General features: G+C 34.8%; 1 protein-coding gene and 1 long non-coding RNA gene across 7 annotated transcripts in view; one reads left to right on the top strand and one right to left on the bottom strand.

The window, feature by feature from the left end:
- The first annotated feature begins 85 nt into the window (after positions 1-85).
- GIN1 (gypsy retrotransposon integrase 1) lies at positions 86-20,412 on the top strand. 3 transcript variants are annotated; one of them, XM_074360434.1, is made up of 8 exons: positions 86-198; positions 6,806-6,951; positions 8,567-8,760; positions 9,982-10,287; positions 11,997-12,188; positions 12,284-12,460; positions 12,957-13,242; positions 19,713-20,412. In XM_074360434.1, the coding sequence occupies exons 2-8, from the start codon at positions 6,810-6,812 to the stop codon at positions 19,964-19,966; spliced, it is 1,551 nt and encodes a 516-aa protein (XP_074216535.1). In that variant the 5' UTR covers positions 86-198; positions 6,806-6,809; the 3' UTR covers positions 19,967-20,412. The 3 variants fall into 3 exon arrangements, with proteins under 3 accessions (XP_074216535.1, XP_074216534.1, XP_074216536.1); XM_074360433.1 differs by having other exon boundaries at positions 88-198; positions 19,692-20,412; XM_074360435.1 differs by lacking the exons at positions 86-198; positions 6,806-6,951 and having other exon boundaries at positions 8,620-8,756; positions 19,692-20,412.
- Positions 3,042-21,070, bottom strand: part of LOC123613286 (uncharacterized) — a 32,584-nt gene continuing 14,555 nt past the window's right edge. Inside the window, exons 2-6 of one of the 4 annotated variants that reach the window (XR_012505564.1) lie at positions 17,573-17,678; positions 14,342-14,425; positions 12,901-12,980; positions 11,594-11,737; positions 3,042-4,311 (exon numbers count right to left, since the gene is read on the bottom strand). This is a non-coding gene — a long non-coding RNA (uncharacterized LOC123613286). Of the gene's footprint in view, positions 4,312-11,593; positions 11,738-12,900; positions 12,981-14,341; positions 15,995-17,572; positions 17,679-21,070 lie in introns of those variants that run through there. The other 3 variants (XR_012505565.1, XR_012505563.1, XR_006720655.2) reach the window with 3 other exon arrangements.

The raw sequence follows: 21,070 nt of genomic DNA, 5'->3' as shown, positions 1-21,070 counted from the left end.
CCTCTTCCCTGCCTGCCTCTGGTCTCACATAGAAACTTCCCCGGCCGGAACAATTTCCGGCAAGAGCTAAATAATCCGCCCTCACTTTTTCCGACCGAGGCTCCCCTCTTAACCACTCGGGTAGTTCCGCTTCCGGCAGCACCAGATAAGTCGCGAGAGGAAGCTCAAATCTTGACGCTTGCGTTTAGGGCCACTTCGGTGAGTGGTCGTTCTTGTATGCTCACACTTGATGATTATTAAAATAAGGCGTAACCTGACATTAATTCCAAACCAATCGCGTCAACTGGTTTAAGGAAAGCTTTAATTGACTTCGTAGAGATTGCGCAGGCGCCTTGAGCGGGAGGGCCTTGCTCGGACGTTAAGCCCGCGCCAGCTGAGCCGTAAAGCGGCGAGTTCCGTTGTCGGGCCTCGGGTGAGGCCCACTCGGTGTAACCGAGTTTTACTTACTGGTCGTTTTCCTGCTTATGCTAAGTTTAGCTAGCCCTTTCCCTTCAGAATTAGTTAACGAGTAGCCAAAACGCTCTAGAAATGCTGCTTCACTTAAAGTAGCATCCGAGATTCCCAGCAAATTCAAAAGTTGAATGAGGCACTTGGCTGACAGTAAAGAATTCTCCCCCTTACTTTATCAAAGTTGTCAGTTAATCTGAACTATTACACCTTCGCCCCAATTAAAATCTGCTGTGGTGGGGAGAAACGTGAATTTAAGGAAGAATTTTGTCCTATAGTTTTAAAGGAAAATGACTATCTCAGTGTGGGTTTTCTTTAAATAAACTTGTCTAAGCCAACTTAAAGAAATATTTTTTACAGTGGAAATCCATTTATGTGGCTTCATGTGTATGCATATGGAGATGAAGGCATTTTTGTTAAATGAATTTGTACGTTGAAGTAAAGCAGATTATAGCGAAGTGTCTCGTGTAATTAGATTTCCCAGTCTTTTATCGTGACATAAAATTGTGCTCTTCCATTTTTCAGAGATTAAAAAGAATAATTCAGAAGTAAAATTAATGAGCCCAAATAAACATATTTATTGAAATATTACAGATTTTAAGTTTTAAAGTTGGAACACATGCATGTTGTGACCTTTTAGACGCTTAAATTGGTCGTCTTGATAGGTTTTGCCCTTGGTGAAACACAGTTAAATCCTGATTTTATGTAAAGTGATCATCTTAACTACCTTTATTGTACAAACAAGATAAAATTATTTAAGAAATTAAGTAATAAGTATTCACACAAGTATTTGATTTCATTTAATGTTGTATCAGGGCCATAGTGTAAAAAGCTCAACCAACTTTAACCCTGACAGTTTCTCTTGCAAAATCAGGAGTTATCAGCGACTTTTCCTACCTATTGTTATTCCTATATATTTTAATACATGAGTAATTATTTTTAAAAGAATATTTGAAAATATGAGCATATCCAAAGGTGTAATGTAGACTTCATTTTTATAACTCAAACCACTTAATTCTCCCTTATAAATGATACCTTTGTTTAATAATATTTGAGTATAAGAAGATATTTATGTTTATTCCGAATATTACAGCTTAAAGCCATTTTCTCATATTGACTGCTCAATTGGGCGGTTTCTCGGGACCAAATAGCGAATGTACTTATGAAAAGGAAAAAACTACTGGTTCTTTAAGTTATTCCTGTATGTAAATACCAAACATTAGCAGGAAACTTTTTTTTTCTTTAGACTTTTGTTTTTCTAATGGAGGTCCTGGGTTCAATACTATGAATAAAGCTTCTAGAAATATTCATATACAGATTTTTATGTGGACATATACTTTCATTTCTCTTGGGTTAAAGCTGTTTTCTGCCATATTTACACCATTTTTTATTTTTACCAGCAGTGCTTTACATCCTTAGTAGTATTGAGTATTGCCAGGTTTTGTTTTGTTTTTGTTGTTTTTTGCTATTTTGTTGGATGGATAGTGATATCTTCTTGTGGTTTTAATTTGCATTTTTCATTGTCTAGTGGTGCTGAACATCTTCCATGTGTTTATTTGCTAATCATACCTTCTTTGATGAAGTGTCTGTTCACATCTTTTGCCTATTTTAAAAATTGGATTTTTTTCCTTATTATTGAGCTTTGAGAGTTCTTTATAAATTCTGGACCCAAGTTATTTATTATATATGTGTACTGCATATATTTTCTCCTGGCTGTGATTTCTCTGTTTTCTTAGCAGTATCTTCAAAAGACCAAGAAGTTTTCATCTTTCTGTTACGTATGGTTCTTTCTGTTGGTGCTGTCTGGAAGTCATTGCCTAACTCAAGCTCACAAAGTTTTTTTGTTGTCTTTTAGAAGTTCTTTAGCTTTAGGTTTTACATTTAGGTCTGTAACTCATGGTGATTAATTTTAACCTCTACAGAAGGTGTAAAGTATGAGTTCAGATTCATCTTTTTTCATATGGATATTTGGTTAGTTGCTCCAGCATCATTTGTTGTAGATATTATCCTTCCTCTATTAAATTATCTTGGCACCTATGTCAAAAATCAATTCACTGTTTCTGTGTGGCTATGTTTCTGGACACTGTTCTGTTCCGTAGATCGATGGCTGTCATTTTGCCAACACAACACAGTCTTGATTACTAGAGAATTAAAGGAAGTCTTGAAACCAGGTTTCTTGTTGCATTGCATTGATTCTATAGATCCAATTTGGGGAAAACTGATACCTTAGTGAGTTTATCCAGTTTTTTTTTCTCATTGTTAGGGTGGGAATTACTCGTTTTCCAGCTTTCTATGTTCTAGACAGAAGCCTACATGGGAATTTTTAAATGCTATTTCAGAAAGGAATAATTTACTTCCATTGTTGAGTATTATAATTTACCAGTCAATTTCAATCTAAATTCACCACTTGAAGTCTTTTTTCTTATCTGGGAAGTGGGAGACTGAATTATAATCTCTGGGCCTCCTTTCAGCGCTACTATATTCATGTGTTCTTTAGTCAAGATTAATTTTTCAGTATATTTAATTTTCAAAAAGCTGTTCATATATCCCTACTTCTTGAAGATTAAATATATATATGGGGGGGAGGTAATTAGGTTTGTTTGTTTGTTTGTTTGTTTTAATGGAGATACTGGGGATTGAACCCAGGACCTCATGTATGCTAAGTACACACTCCACCCCTGAGCTATATCCTCCCCACTTAATATATTTTTAATATCCTTTGCTATATTATATTTGTGTGAAAGATGCCAAAGAATAGAAATAATGAAATAAACTAAATCTCCTGTTAGTAACAGTTGGTCTTCCATATTAGAAAGTCTTATTTCCTAAACTTTTTGGAAGCTAGAAATATACATTGTCAAGAATGATATGCATGTTTTAAAAAGTATAAAAATTAACTTTACAAAGAGAAATTGAAGTAGGAAACCTAATTCTTCTGTGAAATTACTTCTTGCCTTTTTTTCTTTGTTTAGGCAGTGCTTAGAAAAGAAATAGAAGGAATTGACCTGATAGGTGCTTTTTGTTATACACTTAGAGAACTTAACATTGTTATCTGCTAGGTTATTTTGGTTCCAGTTAAAAGATTGCCAAAAAATTTGTCTGTACCTCTTGAGTGACCTATAATTTATAAACATCAGTGTTACCAGTCTACAACCTTTTCTTAACATGCAAAAGTTTAACTTAATAAATCTAGTTTGTATTTACTTGTTAAATGTCTTAACTCACAATTTTCAAACTATATGCCAAGGCTTCCCAGAACATCATAGTGAATTCACAGGGTGCCATGGAACATTTTAAATTTTCAAAGGAAACCGAACTGTACTTAATTTAACATCTATCATATCCCGTGTGGACTGTAAGTTTGAAGTAGTTCACATTTTCATCATTGTGTCACACTGCATTCCTTTCTTCATATCTTTGCAAAAGTAGGTTTGGGGAAATAATAATGCAAATACTGCATGAAAATCAGTATGGAAAAGGAAATGGGGGTGGCAGTGTCTAATCTGATTCCAAAGTTTGAGAAGTTGTACACTGACCAGAGGTGCATGCATGCCATTAGTAAGTAACTATAGTTACCTCAGTGCTATAGAATGAATGCTCGTGTTCCCCCAAAATTCGTATGTTGAAGTCTTAACCCTCAATGTGATGGTATTAGGAGGTGAGGCCTTTGGTAGGCAATTAGTTCATGGGGTAGAACCCTCAAGAATGGAATAAGTGCCCTTATAAAATTATGAGAGTTCAGAGAGCTCCCGAGCCCCTTCTACCATGTGAGGATGTAGCAAAAATACCATTTGTGAACAGGAGGCAAGCTTTCGCCAGATACCGAATCCACCATCTTGCTCTTGAACTTCCCAGCCTCCAGACCTGTAAGAAATAAATGTTTGGTGTTAATTAGCAACACAGCCTATGGTATTATTAGAGCAGACTAAATGGACTAAGACCCCAGAGAAGGGAAACTGCAGGGAGGGTTGCTGTGGGAACTTAGAAGAGAGATGTTTTTAAGTATAAGGGTAAAGTATAGACGTCGCTGTGGTTTATGAAGACACTGATGTTTTCCAGTGGTCAGTTTTTTTTCTACTAGTTACAGTTAACCACCCCTCTGTGCTTTGGGACGAGTACTTCCTTTGAGGTGTGAGAGTTTGGTCTTTTGCTCCTGAAGGGTTTTTAGAGGCTTGAAAAGGCTTCTCCACTTTTCTTTTTAATGTCCTGCAGGAGACTTTTCAACCTTTACTGGTCCTTGAAAAAGAGGCAACAAAAGATTTTATCTTTTTTTAAAAATAAACCTTGTCTTCCTTCAGATACTATGCTTCCAGTGGCTAAGATGGGATGTTTTAAAGTTTTCTTTTAGATGATTTAGAACACTGGTGGTCCCCAAAGCCATTAAGAGAAAAAAATAATTTGGGTCATATATATTATAAATTTTACAGAATATAGACCATAATGAATTGATCTAAACTGAGGAAGGACAAGTCTGTCTCTTGGACTTGGAAGAGCTTGTGCCACTGTATCCTAGAGATGAAAATAAAATAGAGTGATTTTTGCTTGTTTGTTGGTTGCCTTTTTAAGAGTTAAGGAGAATTAATACAGAGCTAGAATGACAGGCAGGCAAATGGATAGGTAGTCCAGCAGTCTATATTCCCCACTTGAAACCACACAATTGAAAATTGATGAAGGGTAGAAGTTTGCCAGAGAATCCTTTGGCAGAGGGAAAGGCTGTAGATAGGAAGGCATGAAAATAAAGGCATCACGGGGTCTTTTGTGACAGATTAGGGTTGGGGAGAACTCGTGCTTCACCATAGTTGGTTCGAAAAACACTAAGATTTAGAGCAACCTGGAACTGGAAAACAGAAGTGTCTACGGAACAAGGACTAGAATAACCTCTTGATGCCTTTACTGTTTGCTGTTAGGGGTTATGACTATAAAGCATCTGTGAACATTTTTGTACACATCTTTTGATTGCCATATACTAATTTCACTGGCATATAAACTTAAAAATAGAATTGCCAAGTCCTTAGGGTAGACATTTTTTAGCTTAAGAAGAAACTGTGAGTTCTCCAAGGTAGCTCTAGCATTTTACACTTCTGCAATGTGTGAGAGTTTCAGTTACCTGTCCTCACAACACAACATAGTGTTGTCTATGTTTTTAATTTTTAGCTTTTTTGACAGTGAGTAGTTATAAGTCATCGTGGCTTTAATTTGCATTGCCCCAAGGAGCTAATGGTGTTGAGCACGTTTTCACTTGCTTATTAACCATTTGGATATTCTTCTTTTTGAAATGTCATGTAAGATTTTCCCCACATTTTTTGAGGTTAGTTTTATCCTTTTCTTTTTGATTTGTTATATATGTTGGGTATGAGACCTTTGTTAAATGTGTATTTTAGAGATATGTTCTCCTAGTCTGTGGATTGCCTTTCCGCTTTTTTAATATGTCTTTTGATGAACAGGTTTGGTTTTAATGAAATCCAATTTGTTATAATTTTTCTTTTTGATAGTGCTTTTTGTGTCCTGTTTAAGAAATCTTTGGTTATCCCAAGGTTTTGAAGAACTTTTATAATGTTTTCTTCCAGAAGCTTTATAGTTTACTTTCCACATTTAGGTTTGTAATTTATCTGGAATTAATTTTGTGGAAGATTTAGGTAGGTAGGTAGCTAATGCTCATTTTTTGATACAGAAATCCAATTGCTTCAGCATCATTTATTGAAAATACCATCTCTTCCTCCATTGTATTAACACCTTTGTTGTAAATTAATTGACTACATGCATGTGAATTTAATTCTGGACTCCCTGTTCTATTTCAGTGACCTATTTGTCTATCTTCATGCCAATACTGTCTTATTTACTGTAGTTTTATAGATAGTCTTAAAATCTGACCCATTCATTTTTGAGATGTTTTAAAAACTGTGATAAGGTACATTTGTTTGATTTGGGCATATAACCATTTATCATAAAATGAAAAAATTATATTTAATTGAAAGTGAATTAAACTTAGAATAAACTAACAGAATCAGCCCATGTAAGTAACATTTCAATTGATGGTAATGAGAGACTTTAAGCAAAACTTTTTGAAGTGTACTTGTTCATTTCCTTTTTTCACAGAGTGTGGAAAATTTTCAGTCATTCTTTTCACATGGAAAGAGACAAGATAATGTGTCATGTTTTATCTCAAAAATAGCATTTGAATATTTTAGTTCATATACATCACACAGTTCCTTTTCTGTACTACAATTATCTCTGTCACAGATAACATTCCGGGAATGTTCAATTCACACGTAAGCAGAAATATGACAGAGGCTTGAACTTAAATAGCAACTGACTTAGTTTATCATTCAAATTATATCTTTAAATACCTTTTACCTAGGTTCATGATGGTTCGTAATGGAAAAAATGGTGATCTTCATCTTAAACAGATTGCATATTACAAACGAACTGGTGAATATCATCCATCTACACTGCCGAGTGAGAGAAGTGGCATAAGAAGAGCAGCAAAAAAATTTCTCTTCAAAGGTAGCTAATGCCCCCAAGTTTTAGTATAGGGGTTATATGAGTGCTTCTCCATACATGTTCTTTGTGGAATCCTGGGAATTTCTGTAGTAATTGGTTGTTGCTTAACAATTACCAGTTAAATTGATAATGCCACTCAGTCTATAGCAAAATGAAAATCACACTGAAGCTGACTGAAGGCCAGTAAGCCTGAAAAGGGCATCTTAAGTCATAGATGATAACATGAAAAGACAAAATAACTAAATTAACCTCTCCTGCTTTTGTCCTCAGGTAGGTCCTACTCTATTGGCGCACTTCCAAGTGCTCATGTCACTCTCAATGAGGAACTTATGTGATCCGTAACATGGAAGTGATGACAAAGTTAACTTGCTTACTATACTTATTTCTGTAGTTTCTCCCTCCCACTGCTGTTAAGTAGTCTCAGAATCATATTTATGTTTGAACTCCTAATTCCTCTGAAAGAATTAAATATTTGAAAGGTAGACTGTTTATCTTGAAAGAGTATGATAATTTCCCCCTCTTTCTCCTCCTCCTCCAAAGGAGAAGAGAAGTGTGGAATAAGATAAGCAAGAAGTACAGTCACCAGATGACTAAATGAATGTTGGTGTTATTAATGAGAGTTTCACCTATAGGTACAGAATCGGACTTCTCTCAAAGCAGGTCAAGAAAATTCTAAGATAATAAATAAACACCTGCTCATTTCTCCCTATGTATACCTCTTCTGATAACTCCCTTAAACTTAAGTACAGGCACACCTATTACATCCGAGACTGAAGAGAAGATTCATTCATTCATTCATTTAATCATCTATGCAGCAATGTTTACAGAGTTCCTACTATGTGCTAGTCACATTTTAGGCCTTGAGGATAGTTGATGAATAAGATAGATAAGTCTCCTGCCCTTAGTTGCTTACTTTCTAACTCAAGTAAGGAATGTTCCACTCAGCATGTTCCTAATTAAACACATTAGTAGGTTAATGATGTATTTTGGAGTGTGAATATTTACTTATCAACACTGGAGAGGTGGCGGTTCTCTCCCTGCCCTGGTTGCTTCCCAGCCGTAGAACCTTCTCAGAAGTCTCCAGAGGGAAACAGAGAACTGTCCTGAGGATTAAGGTCCTCCCACTTTCTTGGCTTTACCAACTCTACCTCCTACTCAAATCCAGAAAAACTTAAGAGAGGTAGTTGCTTACAAAACTACAGTGATGATAAAATGCTGTTTTGGAAAATTCTATTCCAGAAGTTGCTTATCTGTACATAATTTCTTTGCTAATTCATGCCATTTTTAGGAGGTGCTGCTGCAAGCACTCTATTTTCTAGATTGAGTACTCCCATACAAAGATTATTTCACACTTTCATATTTATCATGTGCTTTGATGAACAGCTAGCACTGCTTGTATTGACAGCTACAAAACACAGCAGTTCTCCTACATTTCTATTAAGTGTAACAGCTGAGGCCCTTTCAGATTGTATGGTAACATTATTACAAATATTCTGTCTTAGAGAGAAAAAGATTTAACAAAAATACCCTCATGGTTTGACAATAGGCTATGATTATCTTAAAACTATATAGATCTCTAAAAACTGCAATTATATCTTTTTGGTATTATTTATTCCAGAAAAAAAGCTGTTTTATGTTGGAAAAGACAGAAAACAAAATCGTTTGGTAATTGTTTCAGAAGAAGAAAAAAAGAAAGTCCTAAGAGAATGCCATGAAAATGATACTGGAGCCCATCATGGCATATCCAGAACCCTTACTCTAGTGGAATCCAGTTACTATTGGACTTCTGTGACCAATGATGTCAAACAGTGGGTATGGCTTCTGTATTCAGAATATTTTGAATAATGTCTTTGTAGTATAGATCTAAAATTCATTATTGCTCCAGATTAACCTAGATATCACTTTTCATTAGGTATTTTTTGTATGGATAGTTTTTGCACAAAGACATTGAAAGGGAGTTTTTTTTTTTTTTCTCCTTTCAGACTTTGAAGTCACTAAAGTATAATTTGAACTAGAACAAAGCATTATTTAAACATTTGAAAATACTATAGATAGATTATTTAGACCAAATTTTCATCACTGAACTACTTTGTGTAGGCAGAATTTAAATGGGGCTGAAATTCCTTTGACTAAAAATAAATCATTACCTCTCTAGTGGCAGTCTTTTTTGGAGAGGAGCATATGTTCATAATAAGTCAGGCCTAGTATGTGCTCTCATCTTTTGTGCCTGTATCATTTTGATGTAGAAAATATCAAATATGGCAGAAACCTAAAACCAGCCAAATGCAAAATCAAGTTTTGAAGATGATGAAATTAGTCTGAGTTTTATAACTTTATAACCCATTAGAATTAAGTTAGAAAATAAAAATTTTGATCAAAACTAACTATAGTACAATAAGATCATTTTAAAAACTTTGTTCAGGAGTTGGCTTGAAAGTAGTTTCCAAAGTGGAATTCTAGAAATATGTTTAACAGTGAGTGGCACCATCCATAGTTGATCAGTTGCCCTCTTCTCATCTCACTCAAATGAAAGTTCCATGGCAGCCTGTGCTTTGTTTTTGTGTATTCCTTCTCCCAGGACCTAGAGGAGTTTCTGGCATCTATAAATATTTTTTAAGTAAAATTATGTTTTAAATTTTATTAAATAGATGAATGAATGAACTTATTAGAGTGGTAACTTTAAAATAAAAAAATCTTTCTTACAGAAATTGTATACTCACATACTGATTTAAACTTATAGCAAACTTGTTTTAAGATCTATTCAATTAATAAATATTTATTGATTGTAAACCAGAATTCTGTTCCATATGAATAAGACCCCTTAAGATGGTCATTGAATAGTAGTAGCAAGTGATATTTGCTGATCATTCTGAGTAGAAGGGTTTATTTTATTGAGAATAGTCCAGAAGATTCTCCTTCAAAACACAAAGTACCTATCAACCATTTTAAAGTTCAGATTTATACAACTGCTTTCATTATGTTGAACACATTAACATTTGTGTATCTTTTCTTTATTGTGTGCCTGTTTTATAGGTGTATGCTTGTCAGCATTGCCAAGTGGCAAAAAATACAGTTATTCTAGCACCTAAACAGCACCATCTCAAGGTGGAGAGTCCATGGAGTATAGTTACTGTTGATCTGATGGGCCCATTTCATACAAGCAACAGAAGTCATGTATATGCTATAATCATGACAGATTTGTTCACAAAATGGGTTGTGATTTTGCCTCTGTGTGATGTTTCAGCATCAGAAATTTCTAAAGCTATTATCAATATATTTTTCTTATATGGACCTCCTCAGAAAATAATAATGGACCAAAGAGATGAGTTCATTCATCAGGTAAGACAAATAAACTACTTAGATCCAGGAGCATCTTTTACTCACTTTTCAGTGCCCAGCACACCTTATTATATGGTGTTTAATAAGTTTAGATAAATTCCTACAGATATAGAAGTTAAATATTATATAGTAGTTGAACTTAAGTTAAGAGACCAGGATTTTAGTACCTACTGTGCCACTAAGTAATTGAAAACCTATCTTCAGGTTTCTGCAAACTACAATGAGGAGGTTGGATCAAATAGTCTTTTTTTGCTTCTAGCTTAAAAATTCTGTGATTGACATGTAGAGGGAGAAATATATCATGTTCTTGAATGAGACTATTCAATATTGAAAAACATCAATTTTTCCAAAATCAAAATTGATTTATATAATTAACGAATTTAATCAGCATTAAAGGAGGGAGCTTTTCCCCTTGCCCTGTCCTTTATCCAGATTAAAGTTAACCTGAAAGAATAAGCAGGCAGGAATATATGTGAAAATTCAAAAAAAGGAATATAACTACTACACTTGAGGCATATTTTAAAATTTTGATAATTGACAGGGTACTGGGATAAGAAGATAGCCAGACTGTCTAGGTTTACATCACCTTTGATATCTCAGTCCAAAAGAAACACCTAAAGTTATACTTAGCAAGTAGTTAGGTCTTGTGCCAGGGATGCCCCTAAGGTTATCTCCAGGTTTTCTAATTCACTAGGAGAACTCAGCAGAATAGCATACTCATGGCTAAGATTTATTACAATGAAAGACTACAAAGCAAAATCATCAGAGAAAAGGCTCATGGGGATAGGTCCAGAGGAAACAAGGTACAGGCTTCTAAGATGTCCTCTCCCAGTGGAATCACACAGGACATGTTTAATTCTCCCAGCAAGGAGTTGTAGCAACACGTGTAAAATGTTGTTTAGCAAGGAAGCTCATTAGAGACTCAGTGCTAGGATTTTTATTGGAAGCTGGTACATAGACACCCTCTATCTGGCATGTACTGAAAATTCTAGATACTCAAAGAAAAGAAGGTGTTCAGCATAAGCCATCTTGTTTGTATCAACAGTGTAGGCACTGTGAGCCACCCTTATTAGGGAATGGCGGAAACCCTCACAAAATCCAAGTTCCTACACACCAGCCAGGGGCCAGCCTTGTAAGCAGGTCTTTCAAAGGATAGAAGCCTCAGTTCTGCTGTGTTAACTCTTTTTCTGCACAGGTCCAAACAACTTAATATTTATGACCTAACCACTTAGCCGTTTAAAAAAAAACTCATAAATTGAAAGAAAACCAATTTTCATTTCATTCTTAAAAAGCCACAATTACTTACTTAATGAGATGTGTGTACCTGTTGAGCACTGCTCAGCTTCTGAAACCTTGGAATCAGACTGGATACTGCCATCCTCACTTCCTGTTTCACGTTGATTTTTACACAGTAGTTGCTTTATCATAGCACCTATCAAAAATACCAGTTCTGTAAAGATAAAACATCATCAAAAGGAATGTAGCCTTATCTAATGTTGAAATCATAAACTACCTTAAGCTAGTAGTTTTCAGGGTGTCCAACATGTATTAAGGGGGCCTCTTGGCACAGGTTTTGGTAACCATGTTTAAAATGATAGAGCTGATACCACATATACATTGAGTTAGGGAAAGATTATTTAATAAATTTAAACAAATGAAAAATCAAATAGAAACTTCCAGATCAGCTTTATTTTTTATGTATTTTTCAGATCAATGTTGAACTGTGTGAATTGTTTGGCACAAAGCAGATTGTAATTTCTCATGCCTCCCAAACTGTTACTCCGAATGAAAGTACATCTAGCATGATAAGAATGTTTCTTTCCAAGCATTGTGCTGACTACCCGAACAACTGGGATGATCACCTGTCAGCTGTTTCATTTGCCTTCAACGCTACTCACTTGGTAGGTGCCTTTTGAGAATTCCATACTTTTGAGTTATGATGATTTTCTTGGCTACATGTTTTAATACAAATTGTTGTTTATTTTCCTTAAAATAGGAGCCTACTAAAAATACACCATATTTTCAAATGTTTAATCGAAATCCTTACGTGCCTGAGACTTCAGATATTCTTCGTGAACTGGATGGTGATAGTACAAGTATGTTTGCCAAAATTCTAGGTGCAGTTAAAGAAGCTGATAAAATAATGGCGAATAAGACAACTTCAGCAGGACAGGTGATTCTATTTAATAGAAAAAAACTATCTAAAAAAATCTGTGAACTGATTTAAAAAAAAATTTCAGCATATACACACCCACGATCCACATACACGCACAGACATAGATATGATATACCCTTAAACCAAATTTTTTCTATTGAATTCTGCTTGTCTTGGTTAAACAGTGTGTTTATTAGCTATGAAATTCGAACAGACATTAATGGCAATACCATGTATTTTGGAATCAAGGTAGAACTGAATTCAGATCCCTGCTCTTGCTTTCCAGTTGTTTGACGCGGGCATATTACTCTATCTCATATTACTTTATTTTCTTTATAAAGTTGGGGTAATAACACTGACCTTGAAATGCTGTTTTAAGAATTAAATGAGATTCTTGTCTACCTTTTAGTAGCATCTCAGTAAATAACCATTGTTATATTAGTAATATCTGCATTTACCTTAAAGAAACTGTAGCTCTTTCATTTCTTTGTTTTCTCTTCTTTTACATTTGCAGGTGGAGAACAACAATTTCAAAGAACTAAATAAAAACAAAGTCATTGTTAAAAAGAAACCAAAGCAATTAAATCCATTTCATCTAAAAGTGGGTCATGAAGTTTTAAGACAAAGGAAAAATTGGTGGAAGGATGGTCGTTTCCAGTCTGAATGGGTTGGTCCTTGTGTCATAGACTATATTACAGAGAATGGATGTGCTGTTCTGAGAGACAACACTGGGACCCGACTTAAAAGACCTATCAAAATGTCCCACCTCAAGCCCTATGTAAGAGAGTCCAGTGAGCAAGGTAATTATCTGACATTTTTACTTCTTGACATTTTTACTTTCTTTGAATGAGGAGAGAAGTTAAAAATATAAGAAATCTCCCTCCCTTCCTCCCTCTTTGGTTAGGTTTTCTCTTCTCATTTTTTTATAAAATTTGGTACAGTTCTAGTTCCCAGGCAGTCTTTTTTATTAGCGTCCTGAAACCGTCAGACTCCTAAGAGATTTTATTTTGATTTCTAGTGTGCTTTTCATACACTTTCCCACTGTTCATATGGGAGACACTGAATGTGTTTCACAGAAGGAAGAATTCTATCTTCTCTGTTTTCATTTTCAGAATATTTTATCACTTTTAGCATGAAAAGCTAACAATTAAAATAATGCCAAAAAACAAAGCATGAAAAGATAACAACTAAAATAATGCCAAAAACAAACATACTGTCTTGAATTCTATTGTGAGATAAAACATATTAGGGGACTTTAAAAATGTGATTAATTTTTAATGTTACATCATAGGCACATCATGGGGGATACAGAGAGAAGGAGGTATTCAGAATGCTAAAAAGCGCTGTAAGAGGAGGAAGTAGCACCCTATACAAAGTGATATGTGCCCCCAAGTATGCTTCTGAATATTCAAGATACACTGATCTCTCTAATCCCATTTTTCATAGACTAGAACTAACTGAAATGGCTTTCAGATTTAAATTGCACTTCATTCAGACTTTTATTTTGTCCTGTCGTATCTGTTCCCTAGAGTTTCTCTGGAGTGGGTGAACTGGTACCTTAGCCAGTTAATTTTTTTCTATAAAGAAAGATAAAGCATGAATATTATTTGAATGTAACAATTAATGGAAGATATAATTTAGTACACTTTTGAACGATGTAAACAACTGAGTTATTTAACAGTCTTAAGTAAATTATTATAAGAACAACAATAGATAACGCTCTTTCTCTGGATATGAAGCCCATGGGGCGGCTCTGTAACAGCTCAGCTCTGCTTCTCATCCGGGTCACAGCTCTCACGTTAAAAGCTCTTAGTACCTTTCTCTCTGCGTATGACAGAACAGTTGTGCTCTAGTAATAAACGTATCTTGCACTGTTCTAATTCACAAAGCTCGCAGTACCTTCATTCCCTTAGTTAGGAGATGAGCACTTCCATTCCTTGTGCCTTTTCTCGGTTCTGAGCTACCCTTTATGATTTCTCCGTTCTGCAAGTTAAGTAGGAACAAAAGATTATACAGGTACAGGTTGTCCTTTCTTCTTCAGCATGATTTTCCCCTTAATCTTTGGCGTTCAGCACTTGCTTCCTTCTAATGTGTTAACCTTCCTTAATTAATACAAAATTTATGCATAAAGTGTTGCCGTGTCAGGATCCATTTCAACATTTTGCAACTTGCTCTTGCCAAAGAATTTCTTGAGGAGGCCAGACTTTTTGCTACTGCGGAGTATTTCAGAATCCGATTGAATAGAACAGTTTCTGAACAGAGGCAGTATAATTTTTGCTTCATGGTTGAATTCTCTGTAGATACTTCTTCCAGTAAAATAAAGGAAACTGAAGTATTAGTACTAGTGTACATATAAAGAACCTGAGATTGATGGATAAAAAAATTTTTTTTTTTTTTTTTGTTAATCAAAGGAAGTACTGATCTGGCTATCCTGGAGTCTTGTTCTTGTTTACTATTTGGTCTTGTTTTGTGTTTCTCTTATTTGTAGAAATTCAAAACAAATGTGATTCCTATCATCTTTTTCTATGGTACCACATATTTTTTTTCCTGAAAATTCTCACCTCAAAAGCTGATTTTAAAGAGTCTTAGAACTAAATTTAAAGCAAACAGAATGTCTTTGAGTAGTCATCCCATTCTTTTATTTGACATAGACTTGAACACAGTGTAGCCTAAAGAACTATGAATTTGTCCATCTGCATTGCTGCTCTTCCCAGCCTTGAGATTTCATAACTGTTAAAACTCACTGTCCAAAGCAGATACGCTTCTGTTGCCAACTGCTTATCCATTCTTATCTAGAACATAACGTAAAAGGAGCACATTCAGTACTAGGTCAAAAATATTCTTCATTGCTATTTTAAGCAGGCCTATTTGCCTTTTTGTCTAGTTCAATACCAGGCACCTTTTCAAAACTATGTGTTAATTCAAAACTAACAAGAAACTTTACGACATACCATACTGTTTCTTTGTGATCATAATGTTTCCCTTTGAAAGGAAAACTGTTACTGACCCGCTATTCTGTCTGACATAGATTTTGAGGAGTTTTATGTTTGTTTTGTTTTGAGTGAGAATTACTGTGATAAATTTGTGTCTGCCTCCCCCAACTCCCCCAGAGGTTTTGGTCTGATTGCTCTTCATAGTTTGTGAATTGGTTTTCATTATTTTATAAGTTTCCTATTGCTGCCATAACCAATTACCACAAATTTAGTGGCTTAAAACAACACAAGCTTATTAGTTACAATTCTGTACTTACAAGTCCAACATAGGTCTCATGGGGCTAAAATCAAAGCGTTGGCAGGGCTGAGTTCCTTTCTGGAAGCTCTAGAAGGGGATCTGTTCTGTGCCTTTTCCAATTTCTGCAGCCTACCCACAGTGCTTGGCTGGTTGTCCTCTTCTGTCTTCAGAGCCAGCAATAGGGGTAGAGTTCTCATATTTCAGCACTCCACCCTCCTCTTTTTCCTTCCCCCTCCACATTTAAGGACCCTTATCGTTGGGCCCACCCTGATAATCCAGGATTACCTCCCTATTTTAAGGTCAACTGGTTAGCAACCTTAATTCCATCACTGTTTTAATTCTCCTTTGCCATATAAGTTAAGGTTTTCACAAGTTTCAGGAGTTAGTACATGAATATCTTTAGGGGCCTGTTATTCTGCCTACCACAGTTACGGGCTACACTCACAAAACAAAATAAAGCTTAGTCTCTATATTATCAAGCCCGTGAGCTTGACTTTCTTATAAATATGTAGTATCCACATTTGTATCCACCGAGGATCGGTTCCAGGATCCCCACAAGTACCGAAATCCTTTCATTCTGAGGTCCCTGATACAAAATGGCATAGGACAGTCCTCCCCTAGCCCCTTGCCCCCTCCCTGTCTCAACCCCTGCACTCACAGCTTCCACCAACTGGGGGTTCACCCAGCCTCGGATGCAAACCTTAAAGGAAGGAGTGCCAACTGTAGTTTTTGCAAAGCACCTCACTTTGGCCCCTTAGTTCTCTGTGTTAGAATTGGTTATCTATTATAATTGACTATTATTTGTATCAAATTATAGCTATTTGTTGTTATTTTATCATGAGAAAAGATGTACTAATATGGCAACACATTGTAGTAGCTTTAGGGTATCAGGCCATATATAGGATTAGTTTAGTCACCTCTCTTCAGAATAAAAACAATTAAGCATTCTGGAAACCTTGCACTTTTCTTTGTATTTGGAGCAATAAATTAATCCAAATCACTCAGACCTTTCTCAGGCTTTGATTTTAACTTCTTTTTCTCCTTAGGGAAATTTTTAAATTTATTTCTTAATCTCATTTTTCACTCCTTAAAACTATATAAGGAAAAGTATGTCAAAACTGCTGGTGACACCTTCCTGAAATGTCTTGAAAATACCTCTGCTTCTAAGAAACTAAAGACTTTATTATTCAGTCTCCTCAAAACTGAAATAATGCTTCCATCAAACATGTCATAATTATAACTAAATCAATAGAATGAGAAAATAAAAATACTTAAGCAAAGTCTATCATGTAGTGTGACTTAGTAGAAAAGATCCTTTAGTATGGTGTGTTCACCTCTCTCTGTATCTTGAGAGCAAAAACTTACTGTGTTCCTTTCTATAGCCGTAACTCAGGATTATTCTAGATTAGCATCGGCCAGTGGATATATAATGCAAAAACTACGTAATGTGTAATCTAAAATCTCTAGTGGCCATGTTAAAAAGGTACAAAGAAGCAGGTGAAGATAGTTCTAATAATAGATTTTATAGCCCAACGTATCTAATATAGTACGATTTCAACATGTATACAAGGCCTCAAAAGTCTCTTTCTGGCAATCTTTGGTAATCTTTTTTGAAGTTAAAGAGCATTTCTGTTGGCTCCACTAGATTTAGAGCATAGTAGGAGTTGAAACATACCTGACCTTTCCAAATGAATGAGTATTTTGTTTTTTTTTTCCTCCACAAACAAAGCTTAAAATCTCCATAGTTTTCCATTACATATAATGTGATTTGTATAGAACGTGCTGAGTATAATCCTTATTCTCTACAGTTGTATTACAGTAAGTTACTTTAAAGTTTCACTTATTTAAAAGAAAAACTGTCTGTGTGTATTAAGATATATATTGCTTTCGCTTACTTACATGAATATGCTCTCCTCTTACAAACAAGTGAGGCTGGTAAAGTCCATTTGTTTCTAAGTCCAGTGTAACTTGGAGGTGCTTAAGCTCCAGATCTTTAAATGCATTTCTAGGAAATAAAAGTGATAACTTCTAAGAGCTTTACATCTATCTGTATTTTCCCTGTTGATACATGTTTACTGGACATATTCTTCTAAAATAGACCTGCTTCATCTGTGTGGGAAAAAATTTTTGAGATAGAAAATTTCCTTGCTTAAAAAAAAAAATTTCCTTCATCGATGATCTCTACAAAGATGTTTGGATATACCTGAAGTGCTGCAGCGGCTGCTGTCACTAGCACTTCACAGCACCATGCGGACCCCGAACCTACCTATCAGAATGCTCCACGGATTATTAGAAATATTTTAGCATATTAGCAACACTTTTTACCACACTTAGCCTTTTTCACGTCTCCTTTAAATTACTACCTAGCCCTCTCCACTGTTAACAGGCGAATAGCAAACTTTGTCGTTAAACCTCTAGCAACACATTCTAAAAGTGTTTCAGTTTCACTGATCATTTTTCCTCCTTTTTGCTGCTGTTGAACAGAGCGCTCCTCACGGGTAGCATGAGTTATTTATCTTTAAGAATTGTTCTCTTGTCCAGCAATTCATCCCCTACCAATCGATGTACAAAAAGCATTTTCTTACTACCTTCAGTTATCTATACTTTTATTTACATGTGTATCTTTTTAACAGCATTTTCAATCTAATTACTACTTCTGCATTAATAAGAATTGGTGGGATTAAACTTGGGAAACTTCTCAAAACTAAAATACCGAGTACACTTTGACTGATGAAGAACAAAATGGGCAGAACTCAATGCCCATACAAACTCAAGTCCACTTAGGCCATATCTTGGGATAAAGCATAGCTTTGTTTGATCTTTTGATGTCTGTAAATTTAAAATTCTTAAGTTTGTAACTTCTGGGGTTGAATAGGCTCATGAGCTTTTCACGTATTAGTATGAGGATGGGTAGGTTGGAATCATGTTCTAGGATATGTTAGCAAATTTATCTTTTTTGAGAAACTTTCATGGATCTCTAATCTGAATGGGCAATTAATGTTCCTTTTGCTATTTCTTGAACTTAAAATTTGAGGACTAAGCTATTAAAATCTTTAAAAGACCGTTAATGTTTTGGGAGAAAATCCAGAAAGAGATGGCGGGATTTCAGGAAGTTAATCAGCTGTGGTGGAAGAGTTCCTTGTTGTAATGAATTAAAATATCAAGTAGGGAGGAATTCTTTCATATACATTAACCTTTATTTATAAAGATGCTGCTGCTTTGCCATCAGTTTAACATCCGTTTGAAGCATTTTCCTTTTTTGATAGTGATGATAAATTTGCCCAAAATAAAATAAAATGCTGACAAGGAAAATTTCTTGTCAATATTTCCGTATGGATTTAGCTACACCTTAAGAGTTCATGAGGATTTTGGTATTAAGTCACACTTAGGTAAGCTAAACTTTTTAATGTGATTCATTGTAGCCTTCCTACTTTCACATTCCTATCACATAGCCTGATTCTAGGAACTTTATCTTCATTTTAGTTTATAACTTCATATTATAACAATTTGATATCATTGTCCTAATATGGACTCTATAAAAAATAGCAAATTACTTAAAATTGAAAATGTATGGATTTAACAATTCTGTTTGTCAAAATATCTTTCAAGACCCCATTATAATTCACCAGAAATGCTTTGCAGAAGTATTTAAGGATATCATGAACATCAAAAATACAGTTTTATAACTTTTGTTTTTAACCTGTACCATAATTCTCAGCCTCTTCCACCCCCTCACCCACACCTACCAAAGACAGGTCAAGAGAACAGGAAAGCTTGGATCTTTTTAATTTCTTGGTCTCTCCTGAATTCTGTATATATGAACTGCCAAATTTGTATCTCATTTTATTCATTCTTCAACATGTAGATTTATTTAGTAGACAGGAGAACCCACCTGAAATTAATCTTGATAGTTAATTTTTATTACTTGGGATTTTGTTCCTCATTTAACATTGTTTAATTTTTAAATGATATTTAATTGTAATTCTAAAAGGCCAAATTGTAATGTTTCTTCTTTCAGACAATCTTTATCTCTTACAAGGTTCAGTAGTGGCAGATCATGACTACATTGGATTGCCTGAAATTCCAGTTGGAGCATACCAAGCAAATATTCTGGTAGAAGATGCAACTATTGGAGTAGTCGATAATGAACTACTGACATCAAGCAAGGATCGTGAACTATTAGAATACAGAAATGCCAAAATCTCTCCATTGATAGGCGATCATAGTACTCTTGAAAAGCAGACTTTTAGTCTATTGGACTCTTCAAACCAAGTCCTTGAGTACTTAAGTTAGTAAATGCCAACATTTATTTAAAGTGCGTGTTTAGAAAGTATATCTCCTTGAATCTTTGTATCTTTTCCATTCAAAAATGTTACATAGAAAAAGTGTCTTGACACACTCTCAATGACTAAATTCAGAAGATTTATTTTATAACTATTTATTTATCTAAAGTTGTACCTCATTTGAATGTCAGTGCATATATGTATAAAGGTGAAGGAAGCATATAATATATAGAATTCACTTTTTCTTCTAAAAAAAAGAACAGGCAAAGCATGCTTGCTTCTTAGGAAGTAAACTAAATTCTAGCTCAGAACACTCAAATATTTGTCTGGTATTGGTACTATGTCTTTAGTTTTCTTTTTTTTCTTTTTTTTTTTTTTTGAATGTTCTCCCCTTTTAAAAAAATAAGTTTGAACTACCTAGAATGGGATTAATAAATATTTATTCAACCATAATAATGTATTAAGTGAAACTTCTTTCTGTGTCATTGAAACTTCTAAAAACAGTATTAAAGGAAAAAGTTTAGAGTTGTTTAATGGGCTCTTACTGGATACTGGTAATTTCACCTTGTTAGACAGGCTCAGGGTTAGGATCTAAAACTATGGACTGGATTGAAAATATGTGTGTTTCCATAATGTATATTGAAGTCAAAAGCTTCCATTAATAACATTTTTTCCCGTCTTAAAGAAGTAAATAATAATGATAAAATAACTGATAAAGATTTTAAACTGTAATTTCTATGATAGTTATAACTTTGATCAACAAATATTTGTCATAAAGCACTTTTTAAGAACACTGGGGAAAATAAAAGCTGTTGTGCCTGATCCTCATAAGGGACCTACAGTCAGGTAAGGAAAAAAGACCTTATAAGCCACATACAACATAAGTTACAAGTTACATGCTAAATTCCATAAGAGAAGTGCAAGTAATATACTTAGGAAGGCAAAAAAGAAAGCGGTTATTTCTGGGTGGGAAACTTAGGTTTATGCTCGAGGAAGAAGGATGATTTGAGCTTGACCCTGAAGAGTGAATAGGATTTGATGAGAGGATTTAGAGAACTAGAGGAAAAGAAATGCAGAGACAGGAAAGTATTGTGTTTCCACAAAAGCAGGGCTT

This window comes from Camelus bactrianus, chromosome 3, assembly GCF_048773025.1.
Source record: "Camelus bactrianus isolate YW-2024 breed Bactrian camel chromosome 3, ASM4877302v1, whole genome shotgun sequence".
Taxonomy (NCBI): Eukaryota; Metazoa; Chordata; class Mammalia; order Artiodactyla; family Camelidae; genus Camelus; species Camelus bactrianus.
Note: the sequence above shows the minus strand (reverse complement) of the source record. Positions and strands in the feature narration are given on the sequence as shown.